General features: G+C 38.1%; 1 protein-coding gene across 1 annotated transcript; it reads right to left on the reverse strand.

Moving 5' to 3' along the window:
- Positions 1-431: 431 nt before the first annotated feature.
- On the reverse strand, positions 432-14863 carry LOC139144162 (protein CNPPD1-like). The gene is made up of 9 exons (XM_070714818.1): positions 14691-14863; positions 12688-12784; positions 11738-11819; positions 11006-11126; positions 10301-10373; positions 9459-9514; positions 6677-6738; positions 4369-4486; positions 432-3346 (listed from the first exon to the last, which is right to left on the reverse strand). The coding sequence occupies exons 1-9, from the start codon at positions 14751-14753 to the stop codon at positions 2693-2695; spliced, it is 1326 nt and encodes a 441-aa protein (XP_070570919.1). The 5' UTR covers positions 14754-14863; the 3' UTR covers positions 432-2692.
- Positions 14864-18559: the final 3696 nt, after the last annotated feature.

An 18559-nucleotide genomic window follows, 5' to 3' on the forward strand; every position in this document is an offset into this window, starting at 1 on the left:
CAAAAGGTCTGAAAAAATATCCAAAAGATACAGCTTATGGAGCTTTAATGAACCATCCACAACAGTAAATTTATGTATCCAGGGTATCATATGAACACTTGGTAATTTATTTAGGCAATGAAGAATGTAAACAAAGTCTTCCTCTGCTGCTTAGTGATACCTGAAGGTTGTTCCTTGAACTCAGTCTTAACACAAAATTATAATTTTTCTTTCTTGCCGTTTGTTTCCAGATCATACATTCAATTATTCAGCCATTCTATATTTTTGACAGTTACATAGATGTGAGCCCATGTTTCATGTTGACGGTGGAATAATCTACTATCAAGTTTCACTTTGTGAATAAATTCAACATGAACAACATCAAATCATGGTGATAAAATGACACGCACAAGAACACACACATAATGCACCAATTTGCGAAACAGACCTGCTGATGATTTGAACGATAATTTATTTATGTCTGGTGTAAAATAAATCTCTATCAAAGAAACTATAGATTTAAGATAAAACAAATGAATTAGATTACTATGAAGTAAACATTTGATAGGTTACTTACACAGCTAAGTGATCAACACATTGATAAATAGGCGTTTGATATTAGCAACATGAAGTTACAGAAGTAAAACCTGACACATGAATGACTTCAAAATGACAGGACACTCTCCTGATACTTCATCTTCTAAATAACAATGAATTAGAATTGGAAATAAATGCTTTAGATCATGTTTATGATGATGAGATACAGTTATTTTGTATCCTTGATGACTATAAATAAAGGAAAATCCATTAAGTTGTTACATTGTGTTTGCAATTAGCATATGAATATGATGGCAGCATTTTCCATGTTATCAATAAACCATAAACACTGACTGATTATTACTGTATGTCAGCACATTTGGCATTTTCTGATAACGTCCCCAGATGTGACCAAAACACAATATCAGTGCCATTGCAGCGCATTTCAGATTGGCACTACAAGTCAGCAAGACAGACATATTGCACTTACAATATGCACAATTGGCTTGGGTATCACAGGAAATTTCAAAGTCACATTCCAGATTGAAAACTGATCATTCAGTTGATTGCACTTTATATACAGTGGTAGTTGTTACAATATTTTGTTCTCAGCTAAAACTGTGAACACTTTACTCATGTTCATAAAATAATGCTCAAACGTATGTTCAGGTATTTGGACTTTTACTCATCCTATCATGTGAGGTGAATTTGCAGTTAAGTGTGTGGTATTGCAACTTTCAGCTTATGTTATTAAAACAGCTACATTGTAAATCAAGTGCAATAAACTGTTAGACTGTCTGTCCAGACAGATTGCCCAATGCTGGTCCGGAGCAATAAATGAATGACTTGGTGGCTCTAAATTAGTGTTGTGATACCCAAGCCAATCAGAAATATTGTATATGTGATGTTTCTATCTAATACACTGAGTTGTGGTACTAATCTGAAATGCACTGTAAATCTATTTTGTTTTTTGAAAAAAAAATTTGATGTGATTAATGGGTAGTAACTCTTTCCTCTGGTATAGCAGACTGACAGATACCATATATGACATTTCTTTTCAAAAATATATGAAACTGATGATAAAATCACGCACAAAACTTCCCCTGTAACATTTTCAGTGGGAAAAATTATATATGTTGGCGTGAAAAAAGGATACTGTATATTCTGTAATTACAGCTTTTAAAATAAATGGCTCTGTTCATTCAGTCAAGACATAGTCCAAATGACTGACTACTGCAAAGTTATGGTGTAAAAATACAATAAATATACACTTAAATGAATAAGTATCATACATACATGAAGTCATTTCAGTTTGGGGTTTATATTGGGGGAAATTCATGTAACCATCTTGGGATTTGCCAATCTTAATTAAATTTGATGTTAACTACATTTGTGAGGAAAGCATTTTACATATCAATAAACAAATGCCATCTGAAGGATACTGTGGAAAATTACTGACCTGGAGACAGTGAAGTTCAGACAGCTGATGACAAAATGTATTTCCATTAGATGAAGAAATCAAATCACTCATGGCAAGAAACAAAACTATTAATCAACCTGAACTCAAAATGAAATAACTTGGTTCATGTTAATGTACTGCAAATTCTCTGGTCTCTCTGGTAGATTAAATTCATTACTAAATGTATAAATAAATAATTGTACCACTGTTTACAAAATGTAGAAGTTTTCAGATCTCAGAGCAGTCAGACATTGAAAAGTCACTGCAACGTGAAAACAATTATGAAATTATATCTCTTAAATTTGCATCAGCCAATGTTCACTAAATATTGATGGTAATTTATGTACTGGAAGACAGGAGGGTATGTGCAGTGTAATATGGGAAAGATAATAATTTCAGCATTATCATATACTAGTATATTGTACCAACACCATGGATTGCCACACTTACTTGCATACATACTATATACTATTCATATTGTGCATTGATTTTATCCTAAACCCTTTCACCATATAATGATGGAAAAGCCCTATTGTGTTCGGTGGGGAAGTTGGGCCTCTGTACAGGAAAACAGGATGAAATGGTTAAATTATGTATGACCTACATTAAAAACAATCAAATCATTCAAAGGAAGACAAATGCCCAATTTCTAGATTTCAAGTTCTGTGTCTATTCAAAGGAATATCACCTTGTGCAAGAATTCTTCTTGGATTAACATCAAAATACTTTGATTAGATGGTTTGTCACAAAACTGTGAGTTGCATCGGAAAAGCTAGATGGCTTGACAGTTGGTAGGTTCAGTTCGGTCTTTGTGTTAAATGCATTGTCCTTGGTTGGGAGAGACTGGTTCTGCTTGTTGACATCAGTAAGGTTAGTTGTTGCATGGTAAGGTTGGTGAAGTACGTCTGTTTCCGTGTGAAAGAGTCCGAGCATTACGTCTGTGTTGTTAATGAAAAGTCCATAATGTTGCATGCATTGTACACATACAGCAATGAGTGATATAACAGCATGGGACAAACAAATTATCGCATTGATGAGTTGAGTGATCATGCTATATTGTAAATGTAAGACAGTGTTCCATAGTTCATCAAGGTGAAAACTGATCATCATATCGTAAGCGGTGAAGGCACTTGAGTTTGTGACAAATCTCGGATTCAGCATGACATGGCAGTTATTCAGAGCTGCTTCCTGGGTTCCAGGGTAATGGATCATGGCCAGACAGATGGATTCCAGTATGGGTTGCAGTGGTAGTTCCGGAAGATCGATGGCGGTGTGTGGCGTAGCATTGAAGGCACTTTGCGAAGCCAACACTGATGAGCCAATCAGAGCCGCGGCACACATTCCGTACATCAGGGTACACACTCCAGCAACCTGAATAGAGTATGAAAGTATGGATATTATGAGCATGTGTGTACACTAGGGAACACTCACATAACCTAACGATTACTGCTTTTACAGAAAACAGTTGATACTGTGTACAGTGTCTTTCATCTGTTTTTTCACAGAGCTACATTTATATATACCTTTGTTATGCAGCGATGATAAATGGCATTAATATTGCTATCTGATCTACTCGGCCAAAGACAGCACATATTTATCTTCATACATACAGATTGTATACTGCTTTTTTATCTTGTGATTCTTGAATAACTGAGTACCATTGGTATGTTGTACCTATCTTTGCAACGCTAGTTCCACAGTTGAAGGAATACAGTAGTTATCTTCTCAAATTATTCTGTTACTTTTGTTTCATGAGAGCAACTATGTGGTTATGTTCACTGAAATATGCCAATTTGTTTGTCATCAGATCTCTAGTCCCGCTCTGTTTGTAGATTAAACAATAAATGATTTGATGACATTGTGTCTGGTCTATATGCAATGAATTGTTGGCAAGTAGAACAACTTATCTAGCATGTAACAAATACAACCCAAATAATTTAAAAAGCTGGCAACTATGTCCCTTTAAGCATCAACTTATATTCTTGTGCCTTCATAGTGTGGAATTTCTCAATTTGATGTCAACTCCAAAAAGAGAGAAATTCTGGTCCCTCTTTACCTTTTTGGCATAAAGGGGATAGGTTGTTCATCAGCTTTATTTCTGAAGAACTCGATAAACTGCACACAACTTTCAAAGGAGAGCAATGGAAAACATTAACCAAATAGTCAATGTCAACAAGCACTTATGTGAGAAGGGATGTTGGACTCTCACTTAAACACATCCATACATTGGACTACAATAGAATGGCTGAACTTCAGTCTCTTCAACTCTCACAGATACAATTACTCCTTTTGATAAATTACTGTCATTATGAGAGCACTATTATGGTTAATTTGTGACAATAAATGTATAGCTGCCAGGTCAAAGAATGGGCTGCAATTGCTGACTCTCTTACCTGGAGTGTTTGGGTAACTGCACCGATACAAACATCATAGATATCTTCTCCATCGATCAAAACTGATAAATCAGTGTACGAAAACCAACCTCTCTTGTTCCCCTCCTGGAAAGCTATCCTGTTTGTAGTTAGAAAATAACATGTTGGGAAACAATGCTTTGCAAAAAAACTTATGCTTTAAGCATGACAGAAATAATGCATAATTGTGCAAATCTGCATGGTGCAACTACATTGTTAACGTTGAAATCTATAAATAGGAAATGCTATACTCCATCTGAAATAATATGATAAAGTGTCTGTCCATGGTTTGGTACTTGAAATAACATTGCTATTACATCCTCTTTGGTGATTAATAGAGAAAATATGACACTTCAACTAATTTTGTTTCAAGCAGCATTGAACAGATTTTCAAAGAAGGGTTGTTGTAAAATCAGATGTGCTATGAACTCTTGCTAATCAGAATCAAAAGTATGTACAACTTAGAGCTAATTGATATAAGGAAAAAGTGTTTCATCGGACAAAACCGGCAAAACAACCCTAAAAATTTTGTAGTGCATTTAAAATAGATGTTTATATCACACAAGAAAATGATAAACAAGTCATCGTTGATGACACAGTCCCCACTTGTTAATGGGTACTTTGATTACATGTCCTCAGAGAGGATAGAGTCCTCTTCATTAATCAGGTCTGTGATAAAAATACTTTGATACAGATAGCGCTCAATGGCCAAGAATTACCTACATACAAAAAAGACCTACATATGTATGACATAGGTTAATGTCCTTGTACCAACTTTGAATAAAATCGTTTGAGATATGCCTGAGTATTATGGCTCTGTACATGAAAAAATCGTAACAAAATGGCCGCACGGCAGCCATATTGGATCGTATCACATAACAAATTGACATGCATATGTATGACAGTAGTCAATCTCCTTGTACCAACTTTGAATAAATTCGCTTGATACATGTCTGAGTATTACGGCTCTGTACATGAAAACATCGTAATAAAATGGCTGCCTAGCGGCCATATTGGATCGTATCACAAACCAAATAGACGTACATATGTATGACATAGGTCAATGTCCTTGTACCAACTTGGAATAAAATCGGTTGAGATATGCCTGAGTTTTGGCTCTATACATGAAAAAATTGTAATAAAATGGCCGCCTGGCGGCCATATTGGATCGTATCACAAAACAAATCGACATGCATATCTATGACATTGGTCAATGTCCTTGTACCAACTTTGAATAAAATTGGTTGAAACATGTCTGAGTTATGGCTCTGTACATGAAAAAATTGTAATAAAATGGCCGCCTGGCGGCCATATTGGATCGTATCACAAAACAAATTGACATGCATATCTATGACATTGGTCAATGTCCTTGTACCAACTTTGAATAAAATCGGTTGAAACATGTCAGGGTTATGGCTCTGTACATGAAAAAATCGTAATAAAATGGCCGCCAGGCGGCCATATTGGATTGTATCACAAAACAAATAGACTCGCATATCTATGACATTGGTCAATGTCCTTGTACCAACTTTGAATAAAATCGGTTGAAACATGTCAGAGTTATGGCTCTGTACATGAAAAAATCATAATAAAATGGCCGCCAGGCGGCCATATTGGATCGTATCACAAAACAAATAGACTTGCATATCTATGACATTGGTCAATGTCCTGTACCAACTTTGAATAAAATCGGTTGAAACATGTCAGAGTTATGGCTCTGTACATGAAAAAATCGTAATAAAATGGCCGCCAGGCGGCCATATTGGATCGTATCACAAAACAAATACACTTGCATATCTATGACATTGGTCAATGTCCTTGTACCAACTTTGAATAAAATTGGTTGAAAACATGTCTGAGTTATGGCTCTGTACATGAAAAAATTGTAATAAAATGGCCGCCTGGCGGCCATATTGGATCGTATCACAAAACAAATCGACATGCATATCTATGACACTGGTCAATGTCCTTGTACCAACTTTGAATAAAATCGGTTGAAACATGTCTGAGTTATGGCTCTGTACATGAAAATATCGTAATAAAATGGCCGCCTGGCGGCCATATTGGATCATATCACAAAACAAATCGACGTGCATCTGTATGACATATGAAGTAATCCTTGTACCAAGTTTGAATGAAATCGCTCCTTGCATCTCTGAGATATCTGCGTGAACGGACGGACGCACGGACGGACGGACGCACGCACGCACGGACGCACGACGGACATGACCAAACCTATAAGTCCCCCCGGACGGTGTCCGTGGGGACTAACAAAAATCTGACATCATACCTCCTTTCAATACAGTGTAGAAACAGGAAAAAGTCAATTGGTTTCACGTACAGGTTCCAGTCCTAGGGAGAGTCAAAAACACAGAATTAGTTAGGAGATAGTGAGATGTAGGGCATGGTGAGATTGAAATACAGCACGTGTATGGATGATGGTGGCAGAGTGATGCTCATAGCTCCGAGATGGGAAGATCTGAACTTTGGGGGCAGTACTTGTAAAGAATCATTCTCGCAGGCCAGAGCAATAATTTCCGCTCCGCTGACCTACGCAAAAGTCAAGCTCTGGCAGATTACGCCGGGAAACTGCGGAAGTATGAATGGGGGTTAATTAATTATTCATGAGAACATATCATCAGAATTAGCCAATCACAAATACGTTTTACAAAGTCATGTCGGGTCGTAAGCTCCTCATTGTCTGTGTGTACACAATCGAGCTTTCAGGGCCTGAGATCCTCTGGTTCTGTTGCACCTCTTCCGATATATGTTGCATTAAATCCGACAGCTTTCAAAATTTTGACTGTTTTTCTGTCATGATCGAGAGCAACGGCGACACCATGTGAATACTATGGCTTCGATAGGTACACAGACTACGGCCATCAACGAACCCTACCCGGTCCCACTGCAAGGTCGTCCCCGTACACTCAGTGTGACTATTTTCGGACGATCTTGGTTCGGACATTCAAAGACATGCTGTTCGTTGTACTCACTTTGCTCTGTATTGATAGCGTTTTACAATTCATGATACCGCATATTAAGTCAGGTGACGCTGCTGTCCCGTTTTGAATAGTTAGTTTTTTTCGGTAGAAGCTATTTCGGGCGCTATAAAACTTCGCGAAGTTAACACACCGTACGATCTAAAGCAACACACAGAGACAGCCCATATCCGATGTAAGCACCATACACGTCGAAATATAGTTGCGTCGTCCATGGGTTGAACGTAACTAATTTATCACAAAATTTTTACAAACAGTTTTCTCAACACATCGAAATTGAAAATCGAGGGTTTGAAGTTTCAAAATATCAATATTTAGCCCCTATAATCACATTCCAAATACGACGTCCGATTACTACGCACTCACTATGGAGTCAACAATTTGGCAACTTTGACCCCCCCAATACCACTTCCGTCCTGTTAACAGTTTTAGGATAAACACAATAAAGTTTCGAAGGGTATGGTAATAAGATTTCGTACTGCTCGTTATTTGTGAAACGGCTTTGGGCGAAATTCATTATACCCTGTCCGAAAATTGTCACCAGGTCACACTGAGCGAGTGTACGCATAAGCTTTTAATATACGTGTTCGTACCCCGCTGAACTGCAAACCCATGGAACAGACTAAACCTCTCTTGGTTTGATTCCGTTGTAAGCGTAACTTTTGTGATGAATTAATGAAACATAATCAGACTTGAACAACTACGCAATTTCCCGAGATCTGTGATTTCGGCAGTGTTGAGACGATCGGGAGCCTAGCGTACATTTGTGATTTGTATCGCGGAGCACCAGCTCGAATGAAAGGGCCCAATATACCATTCATACGTTTCTAGCTCCATGTATACCCACAGCACGATAAGAAAGCTTTCAGTGTGAACCTTAATGAAGAGATCGATACATAAACGTTTATACATAACTTGTGGTAAAGTAAATTTATGATCAATAGTTTTGACCAACGGGTTTTACACAGCAGTGTTGTTCTACGTCTGGGTCGGACACTGTGCATAGCGAGGCGTGGGGCCAGCTGCTCCAGTTATGCGATACCCTTCGATATAATGCCCGTGAAACACGATGGGCCGGACGGCCTGCCATGCCTGGTAGCATACAGACTTGCCACTGCTGGTCCTTGTGCAAAGAAACCCATCTTTTCCTTGTAAAATAATTATCAATGGCGTCTTTTTGGTGTGAATAGAGCGGTTGAGTCCAAAAACATTACACATTTACACATTGCGCGCTCTTCGTCGACAGTGAACGCTGTGTGGTGGTAAGCACCAAGATCAGCTCTGTAACGGGCAATCTGATTGGCTCGTAGGTTTTTCCTCGACTATCATAGAGCCTTGCAGCAATGCGTGAACGCTAAACATGGCCAGTGATACCACGGCCTTTTCGGCGTTGGGTGATAAGACTCGCCGAAGAGGGCGTGGTGTACGACGATGGTAAAGAATAAGCTAAGAGATAGTTATACAGGTCAGGGACAGTAGCTGTAACTGTTGATGATTTTTTCACTTTTTCATTTTGTATGTCAACTGCAAGTCCTTGTTCAGTTCACAAATGCATGTTTGAAACACCCAATATTTAGCTTGTCAACCAAGTATGTACATGTGTAAAGTGCATTATTATTGTTTACATTTAAATTAAAGCCTGGCCTAAAATTCACTTATCACAATGACTATACAGTATACAAAGTAATACATGTACTGGCTGTATTGGCATGACCACATCGACATCAAGAATACCATGTATCTCATCATGTTTTGGGAAGTAAAATAAGTCACTATACATGCAGTTGACAGTTAAAGCAAAATTAGTGAAAATATCAAAAGTTGACTACTGGCCCTTCATAATAGCTAGCAACACTAGAGATAAAGAAAGGATATTGGAGCAAAAATCAAAAACTAAGGGTGTAATAAACTCTGCATGTGATGCAGGAAGGCATTCCAAAATACAACAATGGATTCCTACAACTTGATCAGTCAGATGTACCGCATTTCTGTCTATTTCTAGTGTTCCTTTTATGGGGAATATATATATGCTGCTATGTCTCATAATGTTTCTAAACAGTGAATACAACATACCATGGCAGCCAGGAAATCCATTTCCATTTGATTCACATCATCAACTTCAACTCCAGCTAAAGAAAATAAATAATAGATCACAGTGAGAGATTTAATGAAATCTCCAATGAGGAAATGTACCTAGAGTAAGGTTTCCATCAGTTTTTCCCACAATGCTTTCCAATTTAAAATTCCAGGTCTTATAAAGTATGCCCCCTATTGACATTCATGTACCAATTACCATACAAATACAGTTATCTGAATTATCAGGAACAAGATGGAGACATCAATCCATTGAAATGATGGGTTCCATATGAAGCTGGATGTGGAATTCAAAACGATAATATTCAACATGAGAATTGGATCACACAACACCACCTTCAAATTTGAAAAGTTCAACTCAAGGAGTCAATAGTTTGAACATTCCATTTAGTGTAAAATAATGAAATCTTATCTCCAATACACCGTCACTCTCTGAGTTCTACTTTTTAATCTTTATTTGTCCCTACCACAGCCATGGCTGAACATACAGCCATATATATTGTAAAACCGGTAAAAAATCAGCATATTCTGTTGAAGAGAAATGTAGCTCTAACTAGGTCTGTTTTCTGAGAAAAAGTTATTTCCATTAAAATACATTTATTTACATTGCATTACTCATCAATATCAGCCCATTCATCAATGAATTACATTTACGTGTCATCACTTACCAATGTCAGCCCATTCATCATTGAAATACATTTATTCACATTATCACTTACCAATGTCAGCCCATTCATCATTGAAATACATTTATTCACATTATCACTTACCAATGTCAGCCCATTCATCATTGAAATACATTTATTCACATTATCACTTACCAATGTCAGCCCATTCATCATTGTACAGTTCTTCCTCCTCACCTTCATCATATAAATATTTAGAAGCCAGCATCTGTACGTGAAACAGTGAGAGAGGTACGCTGTGGTCAAGATTGTGTGTACAGACATGTTAGCTTGAATTGAGTTATAATCAACAAGTCTAAATGATGAAGTTTGTGTTGAATATGAACATGAGAGTTCAGCCTGGAAATGAATCTCATTGAAACAAAGTGATTTGGGTATGGACGTGTTAAGGGGATATAATACAGTCACTATCTTTTGACACTTTTGACATGCAGTTATTTTTGTTTCATGTTACACAACTATTCATGTAGTTCTGCTCAATAAAACATGCTGAATTGTCAGTTCAGATATCTACCCACTCCCTGCATTGAAATATAACTACAAATTCTTCTATGACATTATTTTATGGTACATACCAGAAGTCATGTCATCTGCATATATACATCTCTATGTGCATACACAAGGTGCGAGTAGAGCTCTTATGATTTATAATTCAGCATGTTTCAGTAACCAAATTAATGTGAGTAATTTCTCACATGACAAGATAATTTGAAAAGACAACAACTATATCCCTTCAAACAGTGTCTCCAAAGAATAGAACTAGCTGTGGGAATCTGCAATACTCCAGCTATCATTAACACTGAAGGGGAGTCTGGTACTGCCAAGGTTAAACCTACTCACCATAGAAACAAGGAACAAATCAGCAGAGGACATCTTCTTCAAATAATCAGGGTTTGTGTATTTCATTCTCTCAATGTACATCATTGACAGCATAAATGCACATGGTGACACAGAGGACTTGCTGAAATAGACACACAAATAACAAATACCAATTTCAACACATCTACATTCCTGAAAAAATATCACTGAAATTTCAAGGGCTCATTTCTTGGGCAATTTCCAAAACATAACTGTACCAGTAAAGTGTGTGTGTGTGTGTGTGCATGGTTTGGTTTGAAATGACCAAGTCAATTACACTGTTGTCAGTTGCTTAGGTGTACACTTACATGTGCACAGACTACTGTGGGTACATGTAGTTGCAAACATATGTCACAAAATCTGCAGGTCCCATACCCCTCATCGGAGCATTTTTATATGCCAGCGATAACGTTTGGTGAAACCCATATCAACCTTACAAAACATCATTATATGAAAGGTGCATGATACTGTGGATAAACAGGGGATTAGGAGAGTTTTCGAACTCTGAATCAATATGTATGGAATGCATTTCAAGCAGTAGCTGTATGATTGATTTTTTTCCATGTAATTAGTCAATTTTTTTCTGCACTGAAATGTATGTATAGACAAATAAGAGGTCCAAAACAAACTAAACAATATAATAATTGTGACTATAAATAATCCTGAGGATTCCATAATGGATTATTTTATGTACTGATGGATGATATTTCATACCGTGATACTTTTGTTGCAAACTTTTTGTCAATCTTCTTGCAAGGCAGTGGAGACGCATTCTGGAAAAATTCAACAGCAACGTCTGTAAAGTGCAAAGCAAAGCAATATCACAGTTAAAATACCATAAATTTCAAATGATAACACTAAAAAGTAAAGTGCTACAGCTTGAATTAAGGGTGATTGAGATACTAAAATTTTATCCAACACTCTTCTTCACATTCTTGCCATTTATTTTTCATGTTCTTAAAGAGATTTTTATACCATACTCATATTATGAGCTGAACATATCATTCTACAGTCCATAAGAGAGCAAATCTCTTAAAACTTTAGCTAACTATATCTTAATAGACCTTTTCCTGGTTATCCCATGATGCATTACTGTGGCTGTATCAAACACTGTATACGCACTCAAAAACACAAGGACATAGGGAAATATAGTGATTTTGTGTAGTACAACAGATTTTTTTACAAGAATGACACAACCTTGGCATGCAAAACACACCTCATGTCGGCAATGAAAGTATAGGTCAGGGTGTAACCTGCCATAGTGTTCTATGAGTAATACTAGCCTGCATATAATGTTCTATGAGTAATGTATGCTTTGTTTATTCCAGCCTGTACTGCATCATGGAACCAGTAAAAGAACTATACTTGTACACAGTTTTCCTTCAAGTGTAAAGAAATCACCAATGATGCAGTGCATCATCAAATTTATCCCTTGGGGAAATGCTGCTAAATAGAAAGTACATTAGGCACATGAATAATAATGGATGCTTTTTATTTTCACTAGATGTTTACAATTACATCATATATCCATGTCTGGACTTCTAACAATCTTTACTGATTGCATATTCTTCTCATGATATATCTAGTGGTTCAATCACTTTAATTTGCAATCATGTGTGTTCATTGTCTTTTGGTGCATAATGGTCGGTATTAAACATACGTACCAGTAACAGGTAATGAAGGTTGATCAGTGTTTGGGTCAGCACCATAGTACAGAGTCTTCCGAAGGCGTTCTGTGAATTCCTCATGACCGGGGGAGTCCTGTGATGAAGAATCATAAAATGTACAAATTGTAAATGAAGGAAAAATGAAAAGCAGATATTGTGTGTCAACAGATCTTAAATCAATCTAGTTTATGGAATGTTTAATATGAAGATCTAGAAATTGGCATCTGAGGTGACTGAACAAATTGTCTATAACCAGGCTGGTATAGGATAGTTTTGCAAGTGAATGACTTGCAAATACAAGCATAACATTTTTGACGTATTTTATTTTGTAAATCAAGCATAAAGTATCATACTATAGCTCAAACTTTTGATTTTTTCACTTGTTTTGTATGTCAATTATGAGTTCTTAATTAACTCCCAATTTAGCTTGTCGAAACACATAATATTTATGTATCTATTCAACAACACAGCATCTCAACATGTACAAGTGAAATGCACTGTCATTGTTTACATTTGAATTCTAGTCCGGACCAGAATTTACATGTCAACTACAATAATATGACTGACACATGTACAGGCTGTGTTGATGAGTGGACTGTGTATCTCAACATGCTTTAGGAGTAGAACAAGAAACTAAAGTTGTCATTAAAAATAAAAACAGAGAAAACAATCATCTAAAGTTACAGTTCTTAACTAGGCACTTCAGAATGGATGTATGTATACAATAAATTACTAAATTTACACTTGGATGATAAAGAAAAGTTTTGAAAAATCTTTTATTCTGCAACTGACAAGATGTCTTTGTATTTAATTTTATGAACAAGTGAAATCACCATTGGCAAGATCATGGAACAATCTACAGTAGTGGTTCACATCCTACATGCCAAGATTACTAAATTTGCCCTGTGTAAAGGTCATTGTTTTTCCAGTGTTGCAAAGTCTAATGTATGACCTCTTGATATTGGAGTCATAGGTTATCATCAAATCAACCAGCGCTGCCAAGCTTTACAACAGCAATGAAGCTTTTTCTTGTAGCATGGATGACCTTACAAAGGTCAAACCAAGCATCTAGGCGTATCAGCAAATTGAGCATCTGTACTTGTTGCTCCAATCAATAGCCCAACCTTTTCCCTGACAGCATATAGTTGTGGTGGTGGGGATGGGGAGTGCATGACACAGGTTGTACTTTACAATCACAACTGGGCTTGACGCTATCTCAGCCTAATCACATAGCATCTTTTTTCAAGCCTAACTTCCAACAATTTGACAAAACAAGGTTAGTCAGTTACCGGTAGTGGTACTTTCCAGCAGACAGTGTCAGTACTATATATCACGGTCCGTCCACAAAATATACATGCAGCATTACTGACAACGGTGCGGCTGCTCGCGTATGTCTTACTACATATGATTATTCCAATGCTCAGTAGTAGTACAGATTATAAACTGTATTACGTACAACCAAAGTGCCTGTGTAATGGGTTTGGGTATGCCACACCTTCGGGTTGCACTTTGGGTTAGCTGCGTTCCGTTGCCCTACTACTCTCGTGGTTCTGTTCTGTTGGGCCCGCGCCGACCGACATAACTATCAAGGGAGTGGTTTTACAGTAAAAGCCGACCGAAGATAATAAATTCTTCCTCGACTTCTAAAAAGAAAACACAACCGAGACCAGGGAGTGGTAGGGTCATCTACGGCTCTTTCATAATCATAGGGTAACCATGGGTCACGTACTTGACAGACGCGCATATCGGGGTAAAGTGAACCGACAATCACCGGTTTCTAATGCATCGAAATAATTTTCAACACAACAGACTACGCTCAAAAATGGTATGACGATCTCACTGTTGAATTCAAGGTCAATCGTCACACCATGCTTTCGTAACAAATCGAGCCGATATCGTTGTCACTGCCCAGCATGTCTGTTCAATCATGGAGGTATAATAAGCGAGAAACTACGCGAACTCCGCTCAGCTAAAAACGGTTTAATCTCTCGTTTTCTTACCTCGTAGTTTCCTATATCTCCTCCTGGAAAACCTAAAATATCAAAGGATGGTGAAAATTCCATTGTTACCACGTCTGTTCTGTTGATCTCATAACAATACCAAGGACAATTTCCCCCGGTCAGTAGCCTTCAGAATCAATCGATTCACGCGATGATTCATCAGGCAACATGAGAAATTACGAGAGTTTGTAAGAGATTTCCATTCTTGGCTCTAGAGAGCGCTGTCCACATTGCAATGTAGGACGGTAGAGCCACGGGTTCTCGTGGGCTGGCAGTCTGATCGAGCGATCATTTGCTCGTACTCGTTGCCCTGCCCTCCACTGCAACTAAAATACACCACTGGCAGCGTATTTTAGTTACGGTGGCGCAGAGCAACGAGTACGCAATCGATATATCGAGCAGACGATCGATGTATCAAGCAGACTACCCGGCTCACGAGCGCCTGTGGGTAAGAGGAAGATTGCGGTATGTACAAGCCTAGGGGTACAGCATTTTTGAACATGCAAGGGAACAGTCACCTGTGGTCTATTCCGCTCTGCGTCTATATTTACGCCCCATAGACGTGTGTACATATGCCCGAGAAGAATCTTCTCAGGTATATGCCTGAGAAGGCATATGTACGCACGTCTATGGGGCCTGGGGCGTATAGTCGCAGAGCGGAATAGACTACAGGTGACTGTGAACATTCCATATCGACGCGCGCGGCCAGCGAGCTAGCCGGTATGGCGCAGTGTGTAACTCGGCAGCCGGGTGTTTATACCATCGCACTTGAACAAGTCAGCCTATCAGAGAAAAAAATTAATTTATTCCCATAAAATAATATCCATCCCAGAAAGGAGACTTATACCGATAAATACCAATTCAAACGAAAATATTTCGAAACGATCACGGTCGGAATGTCAGAAGGTTTTCGTCACGGTGAACGTCCATAAGCTTATTATTGGCGGATATTGAGTAAAACGAAGTTACTTGGCAAACCGGACAGGTACCAAAAGCCCTAAACGTTCCGCTTTTCCTCAATTTGTTAATTTTTCAGAATAAACCATAGGATCGGCTTCCCACACTAATATCACCACATGAGTAACGGACACGTGTATGCAATCCAGGGACCATAAAAGTCCCACGTTCGTTGCAAACTGCAAGGAATCCATTTCATGTTAATGACAGAGACTGAAGAAGAGAAAACAATGATGACTTAATTATAGCATGATGTTGATTCAGATTACATGATAAAAATATCATGCACCTCGATCTGGTTTTCACTTCTCGCCAATTTTCAATGTTGTTTTGCAGTTTCGAACTGTCAATTTTTACGAAACCGCCCCCTCGTATTGTAAATTTACGAAAGTAAACCATAAAGACATTTATTTTATGAAGATTCGTTGCTGCAAAACAAGACAGGCCTACTAAAAACAAAAACAATTCATAACACAAATTGAAATTGTATATCGTAAACATCTTTCTAAGGTATCAGTAACATATTTTTTTTCAGTTTCAATTCGTATACATCGCAATCGACCGAGCCCAACATGCACAGTGCGGTGCATCGACCGATCAATCAGTCAACCAATCAACCGTCATATTGTTAAAAACGATGATTAAACATGAACACACATAATCATAGTCAATCTGAACAAGAAAAGGAGCTTTGGTAATGTGTTTAAGCGATTTTATTCATTATACGTCATTCAGATTTGATATCTGTAAAGAGAGTACAACCTGTCTTGGAAGAATGAGGCAAAACGAGAACAAACCAACTTGAGTCACCTCAAAGTTTTCTTACATCGGCGGGCCGAGACTGCGATTTTGGAGACGATTTTATAAAATAGTAGATGTATATAACAGACCTAAGCATTCGCAACCTTTGTACGTATACTAACTTGTATATCAAATTCGCTCGCTATCTAAATGCACACTATATAGCATAATCCTTATAGACTGAAACTTCGGGCTGCAGCCTCGGAATGGTGTGGTTCATTTATTTTCAGATAAGTATAAAGGCTGACCAACTACATTTTGGTTTGAAAAAATGTATATAAAACAGACGTATAGTGATGTTGCATGTACAGAGATAGTAAAAAATCGTAAGATATTATGGTGTGCTGTGTGCTATGCCACAATACACATTGTGATTAATTTTCAGAGCATTTCAGTTTTTATTTATTTATGTATGCATTTATTTAATATAGCGATATATAAGTCATAAAAATTCAAGCAATTTTAACCGACAAAAAATCAAAAAGAGGAGTATAGCGTTCTGCCAAGATGACACCCGTTCACTTCATCTGAAAGTGTCGATTCTCGTACAGTTTCAAATGGAGGCGACGCTAGTAACGTAGAATTTTCATTGTCATCGTCCGTCGAGGGTGCCAACAGTTCTAAATCCCAACTTGACAACCACTTTTCTACTCGTTTTCTGGAGATATTGGACTGGCGACCCTTTCTTTCCGAAGATTGACCATTCTTAGTTAAGGCTTGCTGAAATGGTGACTGAAATGACGATAATGATAATGATGACGACAATGATGATCGTAATGACGAACTGGATGAAGATGACGTAATGAATTCCGGGTTTGCAAATGAACTTTCAGAAAAACGTTTTGCGCTATAGTCGAATAAACCATTTTTATACCCAGTCTTTCCAATACTCCCGAAGTGTTCAATGCCAGGACGTGCAGACATGTCTCTAGTACTGCCTTGGTTGATCAGCTTTCCTGAAATGCCGGCCATCCTTCGATAAGGAAACGTCTTGTTCAGGCAAGGGTATGTTGAGGGACAAAAATTCCTACGAAAATTCTTGTCGGCCACACGGTTAGTCACCGGAGATTCAAAAGACGTAAAATTGGAACCATAGGACGTTCCAAAATTTGATCGGCGAGAAATACTTTGCCACGGGATGATTTTCCGATATTCCAGGTTTGCGGTTTTGTTAAGCTTGGCATATCGAGAGCAGTTTGAGAAATTCCGCCGTGCTGTTCGACTGTAGAATAAGACATCATCAGTACAGTGTGTGAACAAATCGTGAACGATTTCACTTGATGTCTTGTCGGAATAAGACGGAACACGACGAAAATCGTCATAAATCAAATTACTTTCGTACCCAGCTAAGTCGCCAGAAAGCTCGTCACACTTAAACGTGTCTTCTTTTCTATTTTCCGCATACGAATCAGACGTCAGCACTACGAAAGACGTTGTTGACGACGAGATAGCATCGGATTCTTCATCTCCAATCGATTCATCACTTTCTTTAAGGAAGTCATTGCTATCGCGCCCAAGGGATTCATTTTCGTTGGACGGGAAAAACTCTGCAGATGAAGTTGTCGATGTTGATGATGAAGAAGAAGATGATGATGATGATGATGACGAAGATGAAGAAGATATATAGGAAGAGGAAAAAGTGGTCAAGTCGATGAAATTATTGATCGTTTCGTTGTTATGGCTACGTGGTCTTCCAACGCATTTGTTTCTATTGACATGAGAAATAGGCGCGGAGTCAGAGTTCTTTTGGTTTTTCTCATCTTCAAACCAGTCTTCGAAGAAAACTAGATCACTGGAATCATCCATCCTGAATGGAGAGTGCAATAAATTGGCTGGCTTTGTGGCTATCTTGCAATATCGAGAGGTCTATAGTGTGTGAAGGAAAAGCAGTTGTCTTCCAGAGGTACATCTTTGCATAGACTTGCTCTGCTGTTTCCAAGGAATATCAAACAAACAGTTGAATCGAATACTATAACCTCGTTCGCATTCGTTCTTTTCGTGACACCGCGTCTTCTCAAAGTTATCAACTGGAACGTCACGTGATCTATGGAAGCGATTCGATCGTCGCGGAACACGGGCTAGAACCCGAGCCTAGAATCGGTAGAACTTTG

Source organism: Ptychodera flava, chromosome 11, assembly GCF_041260155.1.
Source record: "Ptychodera flava strain L36383 chromosome 11, AS_Pfla_20210202, whole genome shotgun sequence".
NCBI classification, from domain to species: domain Eukaryota; kingdom Metazoa; phylum Hemichordata; class Enteropneusta; family Ptychoderidae; genus Ptychodera; species Ptychodera flava.